The sequence below is a fragment of the Petaurus breviceps genome, unplaced genomic scaffold (genome assembly GCF_028583685.1).
Source record: "Petaurus breviceps papuanus isolate PSGF00001 unplaced genomic scaffold, PetGlider_PUasm1.0 90792, whole genome shotgun sequence".
NCBI lineage: Eukaryota > Metazoa > Chordata > Mammalia > Diprotodontia > Petauridae > Petaurus > Petaurus breviceps.
Genome location: NW_027187347.1, coordinates 17,332,594 through 17,359,385, shown reverse-complemented (window position 1 = coordinate 17,359,385; position 26,792 = coordinate 17,332,594). Strand labels below are relative to the sequence as shown.

Here is a 26,792-nt window from a genome sequence, read left to right as displayed (position 1 = left end):
TCAACAACAACAAAGTGCCTTTCCTCTAAGACCTAGTAAATCTTTGTTGAATTGTTGAACTCTGGTTGAACAGATCTAATCAAATATTCAATGGCTCTGGGAATTTCACACCTAAACTCTGAACCTTGTTTCTATTTCTGTCCTAGAGTAAACATAAATCCCTTTGGTGACCTTAAATGCATTGTATTTGTTTTATACAATTGTTATATACAGGGGCGGCCAGGTAGCACAGCGAATAAGAGTACTGGCTCCAGTGTTGGGACGACCTGGAGATCGAATCCCGGGCTCAGACACTCAGCACCACACCCAGAAATAACTGGCCGTGTAACCTTGAGCAAGTTACTTCACCCCGATTGCTTAAAAAAAAAAAAAATTGTTATATCCAATACAAATGTATTGTAATTTCTCCAGAACTAGAATGAAAGTTTCCATAGTCCGAGACTCCATATGAAATAATTGCAACTGCCTTCAAAAACCCATCAGTTGTCTGGAACAGCAAAGAGTGATCAATCAAAAAGCAGATATTGACTGTTTACTATGGACCCAGACTCATGCTAGGGGATTATGGGAAATAATGAATAAAATATGATGCCTTCCTGTAAAAAGCTGATAATAAAATTGGGAAGATAAAACTTTCAGATGAAACCACTGGAGAATACTACAAGACATCATATAAATTAAATTTTGTGGGACAGACCATAAATAATGGAGTTCTGAGTTCAGAAAAGGGAAAATCAGTGAGAACTTGAGTCCTCTGGGATTCTACTCCCAGGGGCATTAGAACTTTAAGCCTTATCTCTTACAGTGGAATAAAAGTCTTTGCCTCTGAAGTTACAGAATGTCAGGTATCAACAGGAAGAGAAGTCCCTGAAATCATCCTTCTCTAAGGTGGTAGACTACAAACTCTGTACCTAAGGGGTAGGGTGGGGGTAAAGGAAGAAAAGACTGGAAAGGAGGTTTTGTTTTGGTGAGTACAAGGGAGTAGTTTGGCAAGTAGGGTGGAGCTGAATGAACACAGATGAAAAGCAAATTTAGTGTTTTGGGAAGAAATACCATATTGGCATATATAAAGCAAAGTTTCTTTAAAGAAAATAAAAATTTTAAAACATAACTCACTCTATATGCTTAGACTTGAAGCAGCTACAGTCAAGGTTTGCCTAGCTAGCATAGCTCTAGGGGTGTGCCATCTGTGATGAAAGGGAGCTTCCGGAGAAGATTCCCCGGCACTGTCAAGGTTTTACCTGGGTAACTTTGGGCTATTATGATTTATTTATGTGCATAGAAAATTCTCTCCACTAGTCTAAGCTCTTGCAACTCAGAGCCTGGCCCCTTTTGTTTCTTTGATGATTCAATCACTCACTCATTCATGTATGCATGTATTCAACCAATCAGCATTTATTAAGCACCTAGTACATGTAATGTTTTCCATTGTTCATTGTGTTAGATTCAAAGACTAGTTAGACATAGTCCTTGCCCTCCCAAAGTTTAAGGGGGCATAAGACAAGGGTATGCATGTATGTATGTGTGTATGTGTGTATGTATGTATCAGAAGCACACATAAGGCATAGGGCCATAAGAAAGGTAGAAAGCATGGAATAGTAAAAAGAACACTAGAATTGGAGTCAAGAGGTCACTTCTGACCATATATAAGTCACTTAACTTAGCATGGGATGGTAGAAAGAACATTGGTCTTGCTTCAGTTGTGTCCAACTCTTCATGATGCTATTTGGGGTTTTCCTGGCAGAGATACTGGAGTGTTTTGTCATTTCCTTCTTCAGTTCATTTTATAGATAGAAACAGAGGCAAATGGGTAAGTGACTTACCCAGGGTCACACAGATAGTAAGCATCTGAGTCTGAATTTGAATTTGGATCTTCCTGACTCCAGGTTGAGGGCTTTATTCACTGTTAACCTAGCTGCCTGGGAGAGGTTTAAACAGGACATAGTACCTAACTATGAAAGATGGGAGGGAGGAAAGGTTATCATGATAGCCTGGTCCAATCAACCAATCCAAAAAATTATTATGTGCTTACTATGCATTGGAGATTCAAAGATAAAAATGGAGAAAACTCTGTTCTCAAGAAGTGGGCAGTGCCTGAGGGAGACAACATGTACACAAGGATAAGCTAAATATACCAAGTAGACACAGGCCAAACTCAGGGTGGATGGAAGCGCTAGAAGCTTGGGAAGGGGGAGAGGATAGGAAAGGTGTTGTTTTAGGAGGTAGCATTTGAGAGGAGCTTGGAAGAACACTAGGGATTCCAAGTGGCAGTTATGAGAGCGGAATGTTTTCCAAGAACGGGGACAGAGAGCCCATGCAAAATCACAGAGATGAGAGAGAGAATACTCTAGAGATCCAGAGAATCTGAATTACATTGGTATAGCATGAGGAGCAGAATGGAGGGAATTCATATCGGAGATGTCACCTCAAGAGATGGAACCAGCCTGATGTCGTGACTGACTAGATGCAGAGGGGACAGAAAAGTCCAAGTCTTTATACACAATCTACTTTTTATCCTTCATGGTTATCCCCAACCCTTTAGACCAAGGGTGGGGAACCTGAGGCCTCCAGGTCACATGTGGCCTCCTAGGTCCTCAAGTTTGATTGAAGCTAAACTTCACAGAGCAAATCCCCTTAATAAAAGATCTGATCTGTAAAATGTGAACTCAGTCAAAAGGCCAAAAGCAAGGACCTACCAGGCCACAAGCGTCCTTGAGGGTGCATGTTTCCCACACCTGCTTTAGGCCATTGTTAGCAGACCCTGTATATTTTTTCCATTCCTTTAGATCAAATCACCCTGGATTTCTCACTTATCAAGCCCCCCAATTTTTCACATCGCTGCCTGAATTGGAACTTCCAATTCTGCGGATCTTCCTCTCTCAAAGTGACCAACTAACTGGTCCTCAGCTATGTGTCTTTCCCCATAATGCACTAAAGAAATTACTCCATTTCTATTGCTCCTCCCCTCTGCTTCTTGGAATCCCTGGCTTCCTACAACACAACTCAAATGTCATTTTTGCTCCTTCCCAAATAGCTACAAACTTCTCTTTATGTACCTATATGTACCATTTTCCACCCTGTTAGATAGTAAGCTTCTTGAGGGCAAGGATTATTTCTGCCTTTCTTTGTATCCTCAGTGCTTATTTCAACGCCTTAATACTCGTGGACTGACTAGACTAAATAACTCTCCACATTTAATCGTAGAAAAGCTGCAACTCTAAGACAAAAATTAAAATGCAGGTGGCATTTATATGTAAAGACTGCTTGATTGTTTGCTTTTCCTTGGTGATTGTGTGTGTATATTTATGTGTGTAACTAATCCTATTTGTTGTTTTGTATTTGGGCAATACAGAATAAAATGCTCAACTCATCTGACCAGAACCACAGTAAAACATATTTTTATTACTATATTGTTGCCAGTTAAGGAGGGCAAGAATGAAAATTAGGAGGAGGAAAGGAAGTAAAAGGGAAAGAAAAAAATAAGAGAGGTTAAGAGCAAATAGGAACATAAGGAAAGATGGAAGGAAAGAGAAAAACTGGCTGGACAGACAAGAGACAGTAGATTCTAAAGTGTCTGGGTTTGTCAGATGGTGAATTTCTTCCTTATACTCCCTGGTTCATTTGGGCTTGTGATTAAAGTAAATTACTGTTATCACCCTCTGAGGCTTTTAAGGAATTTAGAATTACTCTTTCTACACAGGAAAACAAATGATCATTGAAAACAACTGATAATGAATGAATATTCATCTAGTCAACAAATAGCTACTTAGTGGCTACAATATGTAAAGCACAGTATGAACCAGATACTAAGATAAACAGAAAGCATTAGTGTTCCTCTCCTTAAAAAGTGAAAACATTTTACTAGCTTTTATCCTCCTTTAAATGTTAAATCTGAATCTTAATTTAAAAAATTATCTTTTGATAGTTAAGTCCTGTTCCTCCCCTTCTCCCCCTCCCCAATTCATTTCGGCATTTTAAAAAAGTCTCTTCAGCTAACCTATACATAGAACTTGAGAATTACCATTTCAACTTCACAGCCTCCTTCAAAGTTTATGAAGATCTATTTGAAAAATGAAGATCTATTTGACCAAGGAATTCTGAATGCTTTCCAAGTGTACAAAGGAATGAGTTCGGTTTTAGAGATTTGCTTTAGAAGCTTAGAAGTGTTAGTCAATTTATCAGCTGAGGCAGAATCCCTCAGAAAATAAAAAACAGTGCCGTCTCCTTATCTTGATTCTTTAAGAGACAGGGGATGTCTGATTTCCATAGCTCTGGAAGCTACGTTGGGAATGAACATTTTGGGATTGCTCTTCTGAGATTTTTTTTCAAAATTAAATCCAGATTCATGGTGTAGTTGTATTCTAGGAGTACATTATATATATAGGGACTTTCTTCCCACCTCCTCCAAAAATATCTTCAGCAATAAGAGGATTAACCACTGTTCATATCTCTTAGTGGAACCATCTCTGCATATGATGATTACAACTGCCCCCAAGGGTGAAATTGGTATCTGGACTGTATAGGAGTGGTACCAGAGCAATTTGACCTCATAAGTTCCTTGTCAGGGGCTCAGTGAAATAAAGCAGAACTATTAGGAGAGGTCAGCGATTACCCATCCCAGACTAAAAGGGGAAGAGTAGCCAGGATGGATTTTTTTTAAAAAGGTCTCTCAGTATGCCTTCTGTAAGTCACATGATTTTAGATAAGCCCCAGTGGAAGGTTCAGAATAAATGACTCAAAAGGAAGAGGTAAGGGACACTTAGTGAATCACTAGTCCAAGTACTTCCCCCCAAACATCCACAACATTTTCTGCAGAGAATTTTCTCATGAGTCTGCTAATGTAGGACAAGTCCATATTCCTTGGAAAAGAAATGGAAAGGCTTGTTGACTACGCATGTCATTGCCATAGAGAAGTAGCAAGTAAAAGAAATATCCCTTCAATTCTCTGCCCCCTCCCACCTCCCAAAAAAAAAGGTAATGTAGGATAGTGGATTAAGTACTGAACTTGAAAGCAAGAAGACTAGGCAATCGGGTAGCTAGGTGGCACAGTGAATAGAGCACCCGCCCTGGAGTCAGGAGAACCTGAGTTCAAATTCGGCCTCAGACACTTAACACAAAAAGACTAGCAATTTGACCTTGGGCAAGTCACTTAACCCCAACTACTCTCAAAAAGGAAAAAAAAAAAAAAAAAGAAAAAGAAGACTAGGCAAATCACTTTAATGTCCCTGTGCCTCAATTTCCTGTTCTAAATCTAGGATCCAATATACTAGTTCCCAGTCTAGCTCTCAAGGGGCAGTTATGTGGACTTGTTGCTTTTAAGGAATTAAAAGGAGGGAGAGGAAGATATCTGCCCCTTGGAATTATGCTTAAACATAATTGCATCAGAGACAGAACTCCAAAAAGGCCCACCCACAACCTCAAAGTGCAGCTGCAGATAAACTACGAAGGCTCTAAGAAAAGGAAGTATTGAACTCTGCCTTGGAATGGCATTAGCTTTCCTTCGGTTATTGTACTGTACAATAAATAGCCTTGCCTTTAGGGCAGGGACTGTATCTGGGTTTGTTTGTTTGGGTTTTTTTTTTTAATCTACTATGAGTCCTATTGCCTAGAATATAACAAGCACTCAATTATTTAATAAATATCCCCCTCAGTGATCTCTCATCCTCTTCTCCCCATCCTCCTTCCAGTTTTCTTTCCCTATTCCTTTTAGTCCCATCAAAGATTAATATTATATCAGTCATTTGTCCTTTCCTCCTCTAAAGTCCTAATGCCACTCCTTTGCTTAAGTCTGCAGAACCTGGGCATGCTCAGAAGGTTGGTCACCAGATAATTGAATATTTTCGGCAGCAGCCACTCCAGAAAGGAGCAAGCCCCTTGATGGCAGGAGCTGTTTCCTTTTAGTCTTTGATTTCCCAGGGCCTAACATAGTGAGACAGATCAGGTGCTTAGTAAATGCCTGATGGACTGGAGGGGCTCATCCCTAGAAGGTGGGCCACCAGATAATGAACATTTAGGGCCTCAACAATTCATGAATAGAGTAGGGCAGATTTATTTCCTTTTTGTGTTTTTCATCTTCAGCACCTGACACAGGGGCTCACACATAATGGAGAGGCACGAAATCAGAAATTAAGAGAGATGATAAGATGTTGTAGACAGTGAGTTGATTTTAGAGGAAGAAAAACATTGGGTTAAGTTCTCCCTCTCAAAAATGAAAAGCAGCAAGATGTCATGGGAAATGTGATGTATGTATTGGATAGAGAACTGGCCTCAGATCCAGGAAGACCTGAGTTCAAGTTTTACCTGTAACAAATAATTGGGTGCATGACCATAGGCACAACATTTAAATTTTCCACGTTCTAGGCTAAGATGATCAGTTTCAAAGGCATTTTTGGTGTTCTAGACTCTGAGATTTTAAGGTCAAAGAAACTTTTGGGGTTCTAGGCCCTCTGTTTCAAAGAAGGTGCTCACACCTACCTCTACAGGTCCAGTTCCTGTTTTTGTTGCTGAATCACAACCCCATTTTGGGAGTAGTTTGCCGTTTCCTTCTCCAGCTCATTTTACAGATAAGGAAAATAAGGTAAACAGGGTTAAAGTGACTTGCCCAACCAGCTAGTAAGTGTCTGAGGCCAGATTTGAGCTCAGAAACATGATAGTAAGTCCAGTGCTCTATCCACTGGCTCACCTAAATGCCTAAGCCAGAAACTAAGGTGTTTTCTTAGGCCAAGAGATGTACACAATTCCATAATCACTGTCTACCAAGAACAACAAACTTGTCTACTAATAATCACCAGAACCAGTCTGTTGCCTATTCTTTTTTATTTTTGTTGTTGAGTTGTTCCAGTCACGTCCAACTCTTTGTGACCCCATTTGGATTTTCTTCAAAGATATCTACTGTACCACCTAGTTGCCCTACACACTTAGTAAATGTGTATTCAATTGAATTGAATATCTAAACTAATGAAGACACATCTTTTAGAAGTTTAAGAGGTGAATTCTACTTTCCTATCAATGACCATGCTTCACATCCTACCCAGACACCAACTCAAGACTCCCATGTCCAGAGTCATTACCAAATTACAGTGATTTATTTAAGTTTTATGGGTAACTATCATGCTGAAAAATCATGACTAAGCCAGTCATTAAATGGATGGCTTAGGGATAAGTTTTTCTTAAATTACAATGCTAAATTCTTACTTAGGTATATTCAGTTTTCACTGTTGTCTTAGAACATGAATCCTTTGATCACTTCAATGGATCTGCTATTGCTTATCTGTTCATAACTTTAAAAAATAGGACACTAATTTGCTGAATGCTGAGGTATTCTTGAACTGGATTCAGGTTCTAGTCCTGGCTCTTGTTATTAATCAGCTGTGTGATCTTGTTACTGAGGCTTTCTTAGCCTCAGTTTACTTCTTTAGTTCTTAGAAATATCTGTGGTTTCATCAAGTATGGGTATTCTTTCCAATTCCCAGGATCACAACCCCTCAAGGATTTGGTTGGTGGTTTCATGAGTGCTATAGCCAAACCAACTAATTTACTTGGTTCCCAACTTCAGTGATAAACTTTTCCAAATTGATCTAAACTGCATTCCAAGTCTTTTCAGCTTCCAAAACTGGTCAACATGGCTTGAAAAACCAGATCACCTCCGCACCACACTGAGTCATCAGATTCAGACTTAAATTTTAACTTTTTTTTTAAACCAGATCTGTGGTTTTATTGTCATAGGATATTTCTTACATCAGTTCAGTTGGACAATTGTTCTGGGTCTTAAAGGCTTAGAGAGTTGCCCAGGGAGCAGAGATGGATTAAGTGAGTAGCTCAAGGTAGGAACTGTACTTGTGATTTCCCTGAATAGGGAATTATTGGATACTGTAACTCCCCCTGCCATACAGATGGGTACCTTTTCTACAGCTTATAGTCTTAACAGAGTTGCTTAGAGCACTGAGACATTGTGACCTTCCCAGGATCCCACAGACAGTACTGTGTCAGGGTTGGGATTGAACCTGGGTGTTCCTGCCTTTGAGGCTATCTTTCTACCTACTCTACCCTGCTGCCTCTCACTTAAACCCAGTCTTTCTCACTTTAAAACCAGCTCTCCATCCATTCCACCATACTTCCTTTCTTTATCTGATTAATAACAGTGAACATTTGTGGAGGATTTTATGGCTACATAGAATTTACATAAATCTTCAAATTTGATTCTTATAACCCTCCTGAAAGAAAGGCTATCTGTGTGTGTGTGTGTGTGCACTCATGCGTGCACACACACACACACACATTATCTTAGTCTGGTATCTAGAGAACTGGTTTCAAGCCCCAACTCTGCTACTATCTTACTGTAGAATCTTGGGAAAATGATTTTACTACTCTGTTCTCATTTACTCAAGGTCCTCATTTGGAAAACGAAGGAATTGGACCAGGCTTCAGTTCCAAAATTCTACTATTATCTCCATTTTGCAGATGAGAAACACAGGGTAATAAAATGATTTCTGGAAGATCACAGAGCAAGGAAGTGACAGTAGGGAATTCAACCTAGTTCTTCTGATGCCATATTTTCCCACTATATGCAATTTGCTTTTTGGACAAGATGACTTATGGCACTGTGCTAAGTGCTTGGTATACGAAAAAAGTTTTTCCTCTCCCCCCAAAAAGTCCCTCCTCTCAGAGTCCTCACATTCTAATGAAGGAAACTACATGCAAAACAGTGTACATAAAACTATAGGTGTACCCCAGGGCTCTGTCCTCGGGTCCCCTCTACTCTCTGTCTAGGTGGTCTCATCAGCTCCCAAGGGATAAATTGTCACCTCTGCAGAAGATTCCTGACCCACATATCTCTCCTATGCTCCATCATCATCTAAAGCCTATTGGACATTTTGAACTATATGTCAACAAGCACCTTAAACTCAATGTGTCCAAAACAAATTCCTTATCTTCCAAAATCCCACCCTTCTGAATTTCTCTATTACTGTCAATGAAACTATGATTCTTCTAGTCACAGTGTCATCCTTCTCTTCACTATATCCCATATCTAATGAGTAGCTGGATCTTGTTTCTACCAAGATAACATCTCCAGCATGTATCCCCTTCTCTCCACACACACAGCTACCACCTTAGTTCAGATCCCACCTCTCACCTGAACTAAAGCAATTATCTCCTATTTGGTACCCCTGCCTAAAGCCTCTCTCCCACTCTGATCCATATCCACCTACCATCCCAACATCCCTCCACGAAGACAGTCTTACATCGTAGGTCTGATCACATTATTTCCCTACTCTAACGCCAGTAGTTCTCTACTTATCTCCTATTTGGTACCCCTGCCTAAAGCCTCTCTCCCACTCTGATCCATATCCACCTACCATCCCAACATCCCTCCACGAAGACAGTCTTACATCGTAGGTCTGATCATGTTATTTCCCTACTCTAACGCCAGTAGTTCTCTATTACTAGAGGACCAATTATAAGCTCCATATTCTGTTTGGAATTTAAATTAATGAATGAAAAAACATTTACTAAGCTCTTAATATATGCAAATTATTGTGTTAAACAAGAAGATACAAATAAAAATTTAAAGTGCTTCACAACCTAGTCCCAATCTAACTTTCCAACCTTGTTACATACCATTCCTTTTCACAAACTTTATGATTCATTTTACCTGGTCTTTTTACTGTTCCCCACATATGAATTCCATTTCTCAGTTATGCCTTTGTATTAGCCATCCCCCATTGCTGAGATGCATCTCCCTTGAGGCATGCCTAGGCTTCCTCAAGACCCTTCTATATGAAGCCTTTTCTGATTCCCTCAGCTGCTGATACACTCCCCTACAAAAAAAAAGTCACTTCCTTCCTATCTATTTTTTATATATCTATATATTCATGTATTTAAGTGTGGGTCATTGTATCCCCATAATCAAACATAGTGATTGGATAATAGATGCTTAATAAATACTGGTTGATTGATAATTTAGAATAATAGAAATACTAGATTTGAGCTTGAAGAGAATATTTTACTCCAACCCTCACATTAGGTTGTGACTTGACCTTAAGGTCACATAGCATAGTCTCTTCCACTTCTAAATTTCTACAATCTCTAGAGTTGACAAGTACCCCCACACCTCTCCCCGCCCCCCAGTAATTCTCAGCTTCCTTTAGAAGGAGGAAGAAAGGAAACATTAAAAAAAAAAAAAAACAGAAGCCACAGTAGAAAATCAAACTAAAGGTGGTTTATCAAAGATATTCATTTTGCACATAGACTTGAACCTGAATGCACTTGAAAAAATGGGAAGGCAGAAAAGGCGTCAAAGTGTGACAATAGGGGTGGCTAGGTAGTGCAGTGAATAGAGCACCAGCCCTGGAGTCAGGAGAACCTGAGTTCAAATCATCCTCAGACACTTAACACTTACTAGCCATGTGACCTTGGGCAAGTCACTTAACCCCAACTTTCCAGCCTTCCCCCCTCCAAAAGGCAAAAAATAAAAAAAAGTGTGGCAATATCTGGCACATAATAGGCATTTAAAACATGTTGTTGACTTGAATTGCTCATTTACTTAAACCTAAGAGCACCCATACAGAGTTAATGCTCTCATGACTGTATTGCACATTGTCTAGTCTATAGCAAATTGCTAACCATATCAGGGAGGGGGAAGGAGAAGGAGGGAGAAAATGTAGAACTCAACATTTTAAAAAAATGAATGTTAAAAACTGTTTTTGTTTGTAATTGGACAAAATAAAAACATTATTTTTTTTTATATGCTCTCTCATGCCCAAAGGAGAATCCATCCATGTTTATTTCTTGACTCAAATATGGTTCATGGGAGTGTTAAAAGAATTGAATAAATATTGATCCAGAGTACAAACCACTTCCCAATTTTAAGTCAAGGACTTTTTGATGACACTCTTTTGTTCCCCCAGTAAGTTCTATTTTAATAATCCACTTGTTTAAATAATTTAAGTCTCTCTGAGAGACAGCCCAGAACAGTGGATAGAGGGCAAGAGTTGAAGTCAGGGGAAGACAGGGGTTTGAATCCTCCCTGAGAAACTTACTAGGCCACGTGTGACTCTCAGCAAGTTTTCTAAGCAAACAGCCTCAGTATCCTCATCTATAAAAAGGGGAGGGGTAATTGTAGTTTTATTTCACAGTGTTGTAGTGGAGATTAAACCGGGATGTTGTAAAGTACTTTGCAAGCCTTAAAGTGCTACATTAATTATTATTACATTTGGCTATTATGAAATAAACTGGAATATTTTACACCTTACAAAGCTGCAAATAACTAGGTGCTTTGCTACTGAAACTTTTTTTTTTTAAGGAAGTTAAAGCAGAAGACTTGGATTGTTGTGGGAGACACTGAATACTGAACATGTGGTAAGGAAGCTCTTCAGGTGCTTTAAGATAAATCTTACCATTCCAGTAACACTGCCCATGGTATTGATGATGCACTATGAAGTCCCATTCAAACTTTCCTTTTTGCATAATTTTTAATGTACAGGCAGTACAAGCTGTCTCTAAAGTAAAAGGCTCAATTGTGATGGGTTAGTTGATGAGAGTGGGGATGCTGGGGACAATTAATCTTACAAGATGAGCCTTACCACTTAATTTTCCCCCTTTCCCCATAATTTATGTTCTAACCTGAAATACTGCATTACTGTTATTGTATTGTTTGATGCTTTTCTTTTCTTTTGGCAATGAATCTTTAAATTGTTTCTACCCCTCTGGGCCCCCTTTTCTTTCTCTCCAACCTTGAAAACATAAATGTTCTCTGTTTCTTTTACACATCCCAAACTATTTTCAAGCCAGAGCCCTTTGACCTTTTTACAACACTCCCCTTGTCTGACACACCATATGCTAATCTGAAAGCCCAGGAGGAGGTATGAGGTGGGGGGGTGGGGATGGGAAGCGAGGTAGTATAAATCTGGCATCTGTTCAGAAATGCAGAAAATGTTAGCACAACCACTCCCCCAGTGAGGATCCCACCCCCCCATTCCCTTCCAGTACACTCCTAAAAGGGGAGATGGGCTTTCTATTGAAATTGGAATGAGGGAGGGACACCCAAGACATTCCAGGTTTATACTCTCAAGGCAGCAAACCCTTCACCCCGCCAGTCCATGCGTCCATCAGTCCGTCCGTCTTTTTTCCAGCTATCGGCCAGCATCCCGGCTTGGGGAGAGGACTAGGGAGTCCACTCCCCACTGGCATCCTAGAGAACTGGCAGATCAGCTGGGCAGCACCCAGCACCAAGGAGCCCGCGCCTCAGGCGGATCGGGCAGCTTCCGTGGACAGCCCCTTCCGACCAGGCAGAGCTGGGTGACAGTTAATATAGCGGATCCTCTCAGAGCCTACGGGGCGTAACTAATTACGCTTACAACGAAATTCACTGGGAGATAGGAATCCAGCTCACCCTGGCATGGTCTGTTTCTTCTCTTCCACCCACCCCTAACCCCAGGAAAAGAAAAAAAAACCAATAAAAAGAAGAGAACTAGCCATGAGCACATTACCATCCTGGCCCGAGGTCTCCAGATATTCAGTCAGATCACAGCCAAATGCACCGGTAGCACCCTTTCGTTTCAACTTCTGCTTTGCACCCTTGTTCTTCATGAGTTAGTCCCAAAGAGGCTCACCCTCCTCCTGGTCCCTCCCTCCCCCTCCGCTTGGCACCGGGCTGAAGATGGATTTTTCTCCTCGGATCAGCGCCTGGAGCACGGCTCGGGAGGGTCACATCGGGTGTGGAGGAGAGAAGGGCTCGGGATCAGAGACATCCACATGAAAGCGGACCCGAGGCTGCTCAACTCAGCCCCTCTTCGGGTGGGGGAGGGGAAGGACGCAGCCCGGCTCGGGAGGAGGCAGTGGAGAGAGCATAGCCTGAAATCCAAAGAGTTCTCATCAAAGGAAAGCAGTGGGTGGAGGAGGGCCCCGCTTCGGACTTGGCAGCTGAAGTAGATGTTATGTTGGGAGTGTCACTTCCTTGCTGGAGTCCCAGGGACTTTCACAGCCTCCTGCTGGGTCTTCTGGTGTTTTTCCTCTGCTTTAGAGGGAAGGGGAGCGGTCTCCTTCCCTCACCCCCTCCCTCACTCCCTTCCCGACTAAATAAGTTCAGAGAAGGAGGAGAATATAACGGAGGGGGATAAGGGGCTAGCAAACTAGCAAGCGAGTGAAGAGGGAGCTTGGGCAGAGTCCACAGAGAGCTTGCTTTCTTAGGCCCCGGTGTCTTGCCTTCAGACCGCTTTGGTCAAATGAAAAACAAGCATCCTGTCTCTCTCGACCGCCCTCACTCTTTCCTTTTTTTCCTGTCTTACAAATCCTAGGATCATCCAGCTCAGGAAATGCTGGAAGGAAGTTAGCTAGGGAGGTGGGGAGGTGGGGGTGGGTGGGGAGGTGGGGGTGGGCGCGGAGGGTGGAAATTTTTGGCAACCTTCTGCATATGTGTGTAGAGTAGGAGGAAGTAGGTGGGTGGGTTGAAGAGTAAAGGGGTGGGGGAGAGGACGGGCTCTTCGGAGACTGTTCTTGAGTCTATAGATAACTGGGCAGCTTGAAAGGAAATCGCTGCTCTTCTAATGGGCCTGCTGCAACTCAGAGCACAGGCTTCCTGTCCCACAAAGTCTCTTTGAAGAGTAGAGAAGGAGGTGGGTGTTTACTTTAGGGGCAGGGGGTATCTGATAGGTCTTCCAAAAAGTTCTCTTGTATTTTTTAATTGGTATTTTTTTTACGCTTTTTGGGGGGTGACACCTCCCCTCTCCCTTTCTTTTAGGCAAACGTAAAGAATAGTGATGGGAACAAATATCTCCAAAGACTTGTAGTCCCCGAGGTTCTCTCCTTAGCGCTCTTCTCTAGCCTGTCTCCACTTGCTTGACAATATCCTCGGTTCCCATGACTTCAACCAGCATTACCCCCAACAATGCTTCACTTCGGTCACCTTCCGTCAGGATAAGCGTACCCCACCACGCTCACCCAAGGAGATTAGAAACCTCTTCTCCAGGGACCTGGAAGCAAAACAACACTCCTTAGCTTCGGGAAAGGGCTCTTCTATTTACTGCCCAAAGGCTCCAGTCATTAACCAAATCATGGACTTCCAAAACACTCTTCTCTAACCACCCTCCCCCTTAGATAGGAAGCAAACTCCCTGAGGGCAGGGACTGTCTCTTTTGTGTTGGTATCCCCACCCTTTAGCAAGTTGCTTAAGAAGGCACAATATTCTTAGCTCTTTTTCCTTTACTCGGGTTGAAGCTCAAATCTCACCTCTGCTTCTAAACTCTCTTCCAGATCTGAATTTCCAGCTGCTTTTGGTACATTTGCACCTGGATGACCCACACCTAGCTTTTCAAACTCACGACTGCAGGTAGAGAACTTATCATATTTTCCTCTTAAGTACTTCTTATTCAAGAAGATCATAGAATCATAAGTTTAGAGCTGGAAGCTAATTCAAAATAATAATCGCTAACATTTGTATAGTGCTTACTATGTGCTTGGGATTCTACAATCGTTATTTCATTTGATCCTCACAAAAGTCTTGGGTTTCATTGTTCAGTTGTGTCTAACATTTTGTGACCCCATTGGGGGGTTTCCTGGCCGTGATACTAGAGTAATTTGCCATTTCCTTCTCAGTTCATTTTACAGATGAGAAAACTGAGGCAAACAGGGTTAAGTGACTTACCCAGGGTCACACAGCTAGTGTCTGAGGCAGTATTTGAACTCAATTCTTCCTAATTCCAGGTCTGTCTCTTTATCCATTGTGCATGATTTCTCTGTCCCAACTCTCCCAGAGCCAGGCTGCTCTATCTATCTCCTGATTCTAAGGTACCCTGATGGGTTGGTGGCATGTCTCTTCTCTACCATTGGCTAAAGCCCCCAAAGGCTGGGGTCTCCCTCCCCCTCCCAACACACACACACATACACACACACACACACACACACACACACACACAAGGATTCACAAATTTTATTAGGCTAGCCACAACTATTTAACATCAAATAACTTTTAGGAATGGAAATTTGCTTCAAAAACAAACCAAGAAATAAACATTTCCCCCTAGAAAATCTTGGGGCATGCTCCTACCTAAACCGCCTCAGTCTGGAGGGGGATGGGATGAAATACTCAATTTAGCTCAGTTTTTGCATAACATTGGCTCTATCAAGTTCACGTGTAAAGAGAGGCTAAGGGATTTGCCAGGGTCAAACACCTAGTGACTGTCTATGGTACTAACCCCAATATCTACTAAAGTATTAGCTGATAATAATAAGAACATGAGAGGTGTGACATAGTGAATAGAGACTGGCTCTTAGAGTCAGGAAGACCTGGGTTGGGTCGTGCCTCACACACTTAACATCTCAGTGTCCTTAGGCAACTCTCTAAGATTGTCAGTTATAGATGGCTACTGCTTTCTGAGCAGGAGGAAATTTTCATACAAGGAGTTCCCCCACTGCACCCCCAAAAACTTCAAAGTTGTTTAGCAGGCAGCTGGAGTCAGAACCTGGAGTTAGGAAGACATGAGTTCAAATGTGACCTCAGACACTCCCTAGCTGTGTGACCCTGGGCAAATCCCTTCATCTCTGCCTGCTTCAGTTTCCTAAAGTCTAAGACACCTCCTAGATTTATTGTGAAGATTGAATGAGGTAATATTTGTAAAGCACTTTGCATATCTTAAAATGATATATTGTTGTTCAGCCTTGTCCACTCTGTGGACCATACTGTCTGTGGGGGTTTTCTTGGCAAGATACTGGAGTGGTTTGCCATTTCCTTCTTCAGCAGATTAAAACAAACAGAAGTAATGTGACTTGCCCAGGGTCACACAGCTAGTGAATGTCTGAGGGTCAAATTTTAACTCAAATCTTCCTGCCTCTAGGCCCAGCACTCTATTGACTCAATCACTTAGCTGCTTCCAAAGTAAGATATACATGCTAGCTATTATTCTTGTGACTAATACTAATATTATCATTATTATATAGTGTTTTCTATCTTAGCACCTTCAGCTAGTTAATTGACTTCTCTGGGCCTCAGATTTCTCATTTATAAATGAGGGTGCTGGATTAGATGACCTCTAATATCTCTTCTAGCTATGGTCTGTGGTCTCCCTTGTGACAGTACAGGCAATGGCATGACCCTCTCCAATGGCGATGTTCATTCTAAGAAGTGATCTGAAAAGTCAGGAAAGCCTTATAGCCTCAAAGAAATAAAGCTGTGTCAAGAAGTGAAATTGATATTTGGGGATACTTGTCACCCTCTCATAAATCACACCCTCAGGTGTCTGTCTATTCATAAGGCCAGCCTTTTCTCCCAAACCAAAGCGAAACCCCTCTGCCTGACTTTCAGGGCCCTCTCTAATCTGACCTACATCTCTAATGGCACACCCTCCATCCTGTCAATCTCCTACCTGTTTCAGTACATTTCATTCTCATTCTAACTCTGTGCCTTGGCTTCTGTGGTTGGATTGCTCACCTGAAATGGCCTCTTCTTTCCTCTCTGTTTATTCAAAACCCACAAGGGCCAGTTCTCTGGCTGCTTTTTTCCATGAAACCTTCTCTAACTGTTCCTTTTTTATTTGATCACTTTCTTCACTGGACACCATACAATTTGAATGAAAAAAAATATTTCTTAAGCCCTTGCTATGTGCCAAGCACGGTGCTAACCAATGGGGATGTAAATATTTTTAAAAATATATTTATAGAAGCCAGTTTGTTTTTTGTGGTGGCAAAGAACTGAAAACAAATAAGATGCCCTTTATAAACAGGAATAACTGAACAAATTAGGATGTATGAACAGAATGGAATATTATTGTGAGAAAGAAATGAGGAAAGATCATTTTAGGATTTTAGATAAATCTAGGAAGGCTTTTATGAACTGATTTAGAATGAAGTGAGCAGAACCAGAGCAATGATTTATACAAAAGTAAAAACATTGTAAACAAAAACAGCTTTGAAATACTTAAGAACTCTGATCAATTCAATAACCAGACATGATTTCAGAGGACACACGATGAAATATACTATTCACCTTTTGATAGAGACACGAATTGAAGGTGCAGCTAAAATACATATTTTTAAGACACAGTCAATGCAGGAATTTGTTATGTTTAATAATATACATTTGTTACAAAGGTTTCTTTTTTTCCTTTTTTTTTTAAATGGGGAAGTAGGAAGGAGTGAAAATAGTTTTTTTGTTAATTAAAAGTATAAAATAAAAATTGTCATTGGTGACAATGACAATTAGTTCAAATGTGTTAATCCTATCTCCCCAACTAGGTGTTTAGATCCTTGAGGTCAGATAATGCTTTATACCTATGAAATATATTCACTGCAATGTCTAACATGCTGTGAACACATAGAAAGCAATGAATTTTATTGACAAATTTTGTTTATTGACTGATTACAGTGCTCTGTAGACTTGGACTGTTATAAAAGATACGAATAAAAGATGTATACTCAGTTCTTTGCTATTCAGTGTTCTATATGCTGTAAAGTGGTTGGCATAAATAAAAAGGAATTTGAATGGTCTAATAATGTAATTGACTCCTGTAATTGATCTTCACTGTCTTAATAGAGATCTTTCTTTCCTCTTTAGGAAGAATGAAATGCTTTCCCCAGATAGGTGATAAAGCTTGGGTTTGGTGAAATCCAAGCTGATTGTAGATGCTTTGAACTAACATACTTACCTGAATGGCAAATGATAGGCTATTTGGTGTAACAGAGGAATAATATTCTTCATTGTAATTGAGGAATATGGTCTATCCCCTACCAATGCATATAGAATATGTGACTTTCAAGGTCATGTAGTCCATCCCCACCTCCCATTTTAATGATGAGTCAAGTGAAGCAGAGAGGTTAAATAGTGGAATGGCTTCCAAGGTCTCTTCCAGCTCTTGAACTGTAATCCAAAGTTCTATGACTTGCCCTATGACTGGTCACAGAACAGTTAATGGAAGAGCTGGGACCAGAACCCAAATCACCTAATTGTTTTAGTCAGTTCTTTTTCCATTAGATGATATTGCTTTCTGATCCCAGGGGTGCCAACATTTAGGTAGTGAAGTTCAAATCAAATCTCATTGTCCATGACCCTTATCTGATCCTTTTATAATCCAGCTATCCTGAGTCTCGTCAGTGAGTCTCACACCTTTTCCCAATTCTCTTCCTTCCCATCTTCCTTCTATCCCAGTTTATAGACCAGCTCTTGCCTAAGTGCCCCACCCAGCCGCACAAAGACCGGCTAGGAGAGTGACTGGTAGAATGCTTATCAGAATAATTCTACACTCCCACTCCATGTTCCAGAAAAAGGCTTCTTCTGATTGTGAATTTTATCATCATATTAGCAAAGCAACTGGGCTGTAGGATACTCTTCCCATCCAGGACCTAGAAACTAGATATCTAGGTTCTATTTACAGACAAATTGAAAAGTATCCACATCAGTATAGGTTTACAAAGTATTTTGTATATTATATATACTTATAGCATATAATACCTCATTTTATCCTCACAAAAACCCTGGGAGGTAGGTGCTATTATTTTCCACATTTTGTGGATGAGAAACTGAGGTCAAGAGAGGTTAGGTGACTTACTCAGGGTCTCATAGTTAGAGTCTCATAGTATCATCAGAAAGATGTGTCAATTGTTTTTCTGATTTTCCCTATAGAATTTTACCCACTACACCTTTTACCTGCCTTCACGTACACATATGGTCAGCTTTCAACTATTTGCACTAAATGGTGAAGTGTGGAGATATAGATAATCTATCTTCCTACCAACATTTGAAAATTATTCCATCTGATTTGGAGAGAAGTCAGAATGTCAAATTAAATAATGAAACCAGACAGTGAAAGCATGACTCAGGGTGTAGCTGAAAAATTGTTTCACTTCCCCATCAGGTTCTTTCTACTCAACTCCTTCCTGCCCCACACCCAATGAGAAATGATGCTTTTAGTCTCATGCAAAAAGACCCATCTAGGCCACTCTAATTCTTTCTCTTTCTTGATTTATATTTGCTGTTTTTCTAAAACTTTCCCTAGGTACCTGGAAGCAAATTCAGAGTTTGGGGTTTTAAAGGTCTTTCCCATTCTGCTACAGGTTGTTTGAGTCATAAAATTAAATTATGGTAGTATGATGTCAACAGAGGACCTAATTCTCCCTCAGAGGTGATAATATGAGTTGTAAGTTAATAGGATAAGCTAAAGTGTTGATTGACTATAAGAAGGCTACCCCCAAGCAGAGACACCAAATTACAATTCCATTTTTGGAGGAATATGACTTCCATACCTGTGTTCTTTAAAGTCTAGCAAATTGTGTAACGTCTCTTCCTGATCTCCTATCAGGTGCTGGGCATATGCCTTACATGAGCACAAACATTAAGATGCACGGGGAAGCTAGGAGATACAGTGCATAGAGTGCTGAGCCTAGAGTCAGGAAGACTCATCTACCTGAGTTCAAATCTGACTTTAGACACCTCCTAGCTGTGTGACTCTGAGCAAATCAATTAATCCTGTTTGCCTCTGTTTCCTCATCTGTCAAATAAGCTGGAAAAGGAAATGGCAAACCACTCCATTATCTTTGCCAAGAAAATCCCAAGTGGAGTCACAAAGAGTCACACATTACTGAAAAAAGACCAAATGAACATAAGATGTAGTTGGCTGCAAAACCAAGATTGATAATGAAACATCCTTCCCACTTTTGCAGGGAAGTTGTAGACTAAAGGTGGAGAATGGTATGTATATTTTCAGATATGGCCAATGAAGTGGCTTCCCTTTGCTTATTTGTCATAAGGGAAGATGAGGAGTGGGCTGGAGGCTGGGGGGAAATGGCATCAATATAATAAAATACTCTGAAGAAAACATAAAAGGTCAGAAGGGGATATAAACAGGGCAGATTTGTTGCTACACTTAAAAAAATGACAATAACAAGTTCACATTTTCTGTGCAATCTTCTTTGGTTCTTGTATAAATTGTGTAAATTTTGTATATTAGAATGGTTATGTTTGTTGGTTGGTTTGAAAGTTCATAATGAAAAATAAAAATTTCTTAAAAGATACATTGGTATTATAGGGGTGAGGCCGGGGAGAGGGTGTTATTTGTTCCTCTTAATAGTATAGTTTCTTTTTATTTTTGTTTATTCATTAAGCAAAAAGCCATCAATCAGCAAGTTTCAAGCTGGTTCAGTTTTTCCTTCTCAAGGACTTGAGCTCAACATGTTCCTTCTCAGGGACTGGTTCTCTCTGTTATTCTAAATTGGACATTTGAGGGCTTAGCAGAATTGTCTCATCTTCATTTACTTCCTTCCGTCTCCTTTTCAAGCTATGGCGCAGTTAAGCCTTGAATCACACACTTCATGACTTGACTCATAGTTGGGATGACATTACTTTGTAAGGGATGCCATGCATTATTCACAGTATAATAAGAGCTCACACAACCACCACCCACCAGATGTGCATAGAAGGAGTAGAAAATGAGGACTGGGAAAGGAGCTCAATCAATGAATAAACAACAAACATTTTATTGAGCACCTACTATGTGCTGTACACTGGGGACACAATGGAAAAGTGAAAATAGTCCCTGCCTTTAAGGAAGAAAGTAACATGGACACAGATGTCAAAACAAAATAAAATAAAATAAATAGCGGTAACCTATGTAAACTTTGGTAGTCTTTATGCTAAACTCTACTTGCACTATTGGAATGGGGTTCCAGATAGTGGCTTCAATCTCTCCCTCAGGCATCTAAGGCATCCATGAGGAATTAGGGATGCCTTTTTCTTTTTTGGAAAATTATCTTGGAAAATTTTTAGCTTGAATAAAAATACCTCTAAAAAGAACATTTGCATACATACAACATAATACAAAAAAAAGATGATTCTATAATGAAGCCATGAACCTCCATTATATGCTACTTGGTTTTTTTTTTTAAGTATATAATAAATTCTATAAGTTACTTTCAAAAGTGTCCTGCTTGTCTGTGCTTCCTTCAGAACTGCCTTCTGTTTTCTCCTATACATTTTTTTTGAAGTTACATTGGCCTTCTTTCATTGGCATTAGTATTGCCAAGCCCCTCCCTTCATCTTCGACCCACCAGCCCATTATAAACTGAGAGAAGGAAAAAAAAAATTCTTGTAACAAATGCACGTAGCCAAGAAAAACAAATTTGCACATTGTCTATATACAAAAATGTATGTAACATTCCACATTGATTCCATCATCTCTGGGTCAAGAGGTGGGTAACATGCTCTAGAGATATGTTTGTTTGTTGGATTGACTAGATGCAGGACTTTTTAAAAAATCATAATTCTATTGGAGTCTGATGATTTGGGATTTTGAAAGATATTAATGATGAATTTATTATTGTTGTTATTATTATTTTGCACAGGAATATTTACTTCAAAGACATAGCAAGAAAGAACATACAAATATTTTCCCCAGCATTTTAAGGGTATATTATCCCCAGTAACTTGGTCTGTGGGTGTGGGGGTGAGGAGTAGACTCAACTTAGCTTAATTTCTTTTTTACAAAATTTTAAGTTATTATTAATTTGTTTAACATTATTTTCATTTTAAAATTTGAGTTCCAAGTTCTCTCCCTCTCTCCTACTCTCTCTGACACTCACTGACACAATATCTCATCCATGACATGTGTGAAATCGTATAAAATATATTGTCATATGAGCATATTTTTTAAAGCAAGAAAATTAAAGTGAACTATACTTTAATTTGCATTCAGAGTTCATCAATTCTCTCCCTGGAGGTGGATAGCATTTCTTCATCATGAATGCTATGGAATTGTCTGCATTGTTATATTGATCAGAGTGGCCAAGTCTTTCACAGTTGATTATCATTACAACATTGCTGTTATTCAGCACAATGATCTCCCAGTTCTTCTCACTTCACTTTGCATCAGTTCATAAGGTTCTTGCCATGTTTTTCTGAAATCACTCCCCTTGTCATTTTTTATGCAACAATAGTACTCTATCACAATTATATGCTACAATTTGTTCAGCTATTCCCCAACTGATAAGTATCCTCTCAATTTCCAATTCTTTGCCACCACAAAATGAGCTGCTATAAATACTTTTGTACATATAGGTCCTTTTCCTTTTTCTGTGATCTCTTTGGGATACAGACCTAGTAGTGGTATTGCTGGGTCAAAGGTACTCAAAGTTTTATAGCCCTTTGGGCAAAGTTCCAAATTGTTCTCCAGAATGGTTGGACCGCTTCACAACTCCACAAATAAGTAGTTCATTAGTGTCTCAATTTTTCTCTTATCTCTTCCAGCATTTATCATTTCTGATAGATGTGAGGTGGTACCTCAGAATTGTTTTAATTTGCATTTCTTTTTTCCCATTTTTTCTCTCTTTTTTATTTTTTGGTTTACATCATTCATTTCCACAAGATTTTGAGTTATAAATTTTCTCCCCATTTTTCCCCTACCCACCACCCCAAAACAGCAATCCCACTGAATATCCCTTCCCCCAATCTGCTCTCTCCCATATCTTCCCCCATACCCCCTCCGACTTTCCAGTAGGGCACGGTGGATCTCTATGCCTCAGTGCCTGTATATCTTATTTCCCAGTTACATGTAAAATAATAAAATGATAATATATATTTTTAAATATTTGATTTTAAAACTTTTAATTCCAGATTCTTTCCCTTCCTCCCTCATCACCCACCTTTACTGGGAACATAAGCAATTCAATATACATTGTACATGTATAGCTATGCAAAGCCTTTCCATAGTGGATATATTGTGAAAGACTGACGATATTTCCCTCCAACCTATCCCACCCCCACTTGTTCTATTCTCTACTTTGATCCTGTCCCTTTTCAAAAGTGTGTGCTTCTAACTTCCCTCCCCCCCAGCCTGCCCTCCCTTCCATCATCCCCCCCCATTCCCTTCCCCCCTACTCTCCTGTAGGGTAAGATACCCTATTTAGTGTGTATATCATTCCTTCCCTCAGCCAAATTCAATTAGAATAAGGTTGACTCATTCCCTTTTTCCTTCCTGTTCTTTCCCTCCATTGTAACAGTTTTCCTTTGCCTCTTCTATATGAGATAGTTTACCCCATTTTGTCTCTCCCCATTTCCTCTCATTATATTCCCTTCTCACCTCTTAATTTCACCTTTTAAGTATCATCCCTTCCTATTAAATTGGTCCTGTGCCCTCTGTCTATGTATACCTGTACACATACATGCACACACTGACATATGTATTCATATGCCCATATACCCTCCTATATAGACATATATGTATGTATACATATATATAAAATATATATATATATACACATATACACATTTCTTTTCCCTTCAACTAGTCTCATACTGAGAAAAGTTTCATAAGTTACAATTATCATTTTTCCATGTAGGAATGTAAATAGTTCAACTCTGATAAATTCCTTATGATTTCTTTTCCCTGATTAACTTCTCATGCTTCCCTTGCTTCTTGTATCTGAATGTCAAATTTTCTATTCAACTCTTGTTTTGTCATCAAGAATGCTTGAAAGTCCTCTATTCCATTGAATGAAAGGATATGAACAGGCAGTTTTCAGAGGAAGAAATTAAAGATATTTATAAGTATATGAAAAAATGCTCTAAATCAGTATTGATTAGAGAAATGCAAATCAAAACAACTCTGAGGTACCACATCTCACCAGTCAGATTGGCTAAGATGACAAAACAGGAAAATAACAAATGCTGGAGAGGATGTGGACAAATTGGAACACTATCTCATTGCTGGTGGAGTTGTGAACTGATCCAACCATTCTGGAGAGCAATCTGGAATTATGCCCAAAGGGCTATAAATAAATTCATACCCTTTGACCCAGCAATACCACTTCTAGGGTTGTATCCCAAACAGATCATAGAAGTGGGGAAAAGACCCATATGTACAAAAATATTTATAGCAGCTTTTTTTGTGGTGGCAAAGAATTGGAAATTAAGGGGGTGCCCATCAATTGGGGAATGGCTGAACAAGTTGTAGTATATGCATGTTATGGAATACTATTGTGCTATGAGAAACAAAGAGCAGATGGACATCATATTTACCAGGAGAGCCTTATACGAACTGATGCTGAGTGAGAAGAGTAGAGCCAGGAGTAATTTGTACACAATTACAGACACAATGTATGCGTGATGACCAACTTTGATAGACTGGACTCTTCTCAGCAATTCAGGGTTATTAGTCAACCCCAAAAGACTCATGATGGAGAGAGATGTCTACATCCAGAGAAAGAACAGAGTTTAAACCCAGACTGAAGCAAACTTTTTCTTTTTCTTGTTTGGTTTTGTTTCCTCTTTCCCATTGTTCATTCCATCTGATACAATCCTTCTTTATAACCTGACTAATGCCTAATGTGAAAGTACTAGCAGATACTATACTTGATTGTAGGCTGCCATGGTGAGGGGGGAGAGCGAGAAAATTTGAAACTCAAGGAATTGTGGAAATGAATCTTGTAAACTAAAAGTAAACAAATTAATAAAGACCAAAAAAATAAATTAATTAAAAAAAAAGAATGCTTGAAAGTCCTCTATTCCATTCAATGACCGTAATTTCTCCTGAAACATAATACTCAGTTTTGCTGGGTAGGTGATTTTTGGTTTTAATCCCAGCTCCTTACCTCTGGAATATCATATTACAAGCCCTTTGATCCCTCAATGTGGAAGCTGCCAGATCCTGTGTTATCCTAATTGTGTTTCCACAATATTCAAATTGTTTCTTCCTGGCTGCTTGTGATATTTTCTCCTTGATCTGGGAACTCTGGAACCTGGCTATAATATTGCTAGGAGTTTTCTTTTTGGGATCTTTTCCAGGAGGTGATCAGTGGATTCATTCAACCTCTATTTTGCCCTCTGGTTCTAAAACATCAGGGCAATTTTCCTTGAGAATTTCTTGAAGGGTGATTTCTAGATTCTTTTTTTGATCATGGCTTTCAGGTAGTCCAATAATTTTTAAGTTATTTCTCCTGGATCTATTTTCCAGGTCAGTGGTTTTTCCGATGAGATATTTCACATTGCCTTCTATTTTTTCATTTGCTTGGATCTCTTTAAGAGTATCTTGATTTCTCACAAAGTCACTAGCTTCCATTTGCTCCAATCTAATTTTGAAGGAATGATTCTCTTCAGTGAGCTTTTGAGATTCTTTTTCCATCTGGCAAATTTTCCTTTTTAAGGCACTCTTCTCCTCATTGGCTTTTTGAGCCTCTTTTGCCATTTGTCTGTTTTTTAAGGTGTTAGTTTCTTAAGTCAAGTTGTTGACTCTCATTTCATAATTTTCTTGCATCATTCTCATTTCTCTTCCGAATTTTTTCTCCACTTCTTTCATTTGGTTTTCAAAATCCTTTTTAAGCTCCTCTATGGCCTATAACCTGCTCGTATTTTTCTTGGAAGCTTTTGGTGTAGGAGTTCTGACTTCATTGTCTTCCTCCTGTTCCATGCTTTGATCCTTTTTGTCCCCAAAATAGGAGTCTAATGTCAGATAGCTCTGTATGCTTTCCTTCCTTTGCTTGCTCATGTTGCCACTCAATTACTTGATTTGTGAGCTTTTGCCACAGTAGAACTCTGCTACAAGATAGGGGAGCTTTGTCCCAAATCGCTGGGGTTTTTGCAGCTTCTGGAGCTATTAGTTGGCTGCCCTCATGAAGCCTCCACATGCTTGGGCAAACTGGTCACGCACCCCAGGACCTGCACCCTAGACAGCAATCCAGATCCAAGCAGCTTAAAGCAAGATTGTTACCCCTCAGACTGGTTGCTTGGTCCCCCTACAATCTGCAGGCCAGGAGCTCTGAAGCAGCCATGTGGCCGTGGTGGCATGGCCGCCATGCCTCAGCTGCTTCTCCCTCCAGGGGGTAAAGGCTGAACCACACTACTGAACTCCCCGTTCACAAAGTCCACACTGCACTGACCTCTCACCTCGTCCTTAGCATCTATGGGTTGATAAATCTGGAAAATGCCACAGCTGCTGGTGATCTGAAGTCCCTCCAGCCAGGGACTGGTTGTGGCCACCCTGAGGCTAAAACCCCTTGCTCAAGTGGGGCTGGGGTTGGCTCCCTGAGCGCTGCGCTGGACCCTTCCTTCCAGCTTGCTGGCTGTCTTCAGTGGGAAGTTAGCCTCTCTCTCTCATTTTGTGGGTTCTGTAGCTCCAAAGTTTGTTTAGAGTCATTTTTTACATGAATTGGAGGAGGTGGAAGCAGAAGCCACGCAGAAGTCCTGTTTCTATGCTGCCATCTTGACTCTACTCCCCAATTTGAATTTCTTTAATCAATAATGATTTAGGACATTCTTTTATACAACTATAGACAGCTTTGATTTCTTCTGAAAACTACCTATTTATATCCTTTGACCAATTTCTTTTTGATCAATTGGGGAATGGCTCATTTTTTTTTTATAAATTTGATTCAGTTCTGTACTCAGTAAATATTTGAGAATGAGGTCTTTGTCAGAGAAACAGTATAAAATTTTTTGGTATTATTTCATTGCCTATGGTGCCATTTAGCATAATGTAGTTTCCATGATTATCTCTTTTAATTAGGTCTATTTTTGCTTTTGCTTTGTCTAAGATCATGATTGCTACCCCTGCCTTTTTTTAAACTACTTCAGCTGAAACTTAATAGATTCTGTTCCAGCCCTTTATTTTAATTCTGTGTGTGTCCTGTTTCAAGGGTGTCTCTTATAAACAGTGTTGGATTCTAGTTTTTAGTTCATTTTGCCATCTGTTTCTGTTTTATGGGTGAGCTCATCCCATTCATATACACAGTTATGATTACTGTGTATTTCCCTCCATGCCATTTTCTTCTGTTTCTCTCTCTCTCTCTCTCTCTCTCTCTCTCTCTCTCTCTCTCTCTCT

General features: G+C 39.9%; 1 protein-coding gene and 1 long non-coding RNA gene across 2 annotated transcripts in view; both read right to left on the bottom strand.

Moving 5' to 3' along the window:
• The window catches only part of ARHGAP31 (Rho GTPase activating protein 31), a 181,513-nt gene extending 168,174 nt beyond the window's left edge, over nucleotides 1–13,339 (bottom strand). Inside the window, exon 1 of the mRNA XM_069069973.1 lies at nucleotides 12,489–13,339. Within this exon, the coding sequence (XP_068926074.1) occupies nucleotides 12,489–12,588 (100 nt within the window). The 5' untranslated portion in view covers nucleotides 12,589–13,339. The remainder of the gene's footprint in view (nucleotides 1–12,488) is intronic.
• A 310-nt stretch (nucleotides 13,340–13,649) lies between these two features.
• The window catches only part of LOC138147524 (uncharacterized), a 53,459-nt gene continuing 40,316 nt past the window's right edge, over nucleotides 13,650–26,792 (bottom strand). The window contains exon 3 of the long non-coding RNA XR_011164829.1: nucleotides 13,650–13,970. This is a non-coding gene — a long non-coding RNA (uncharacterized lncRNA). The remainder of the gene's footprint in view (nucleotides 13,971–26,792) is intronic.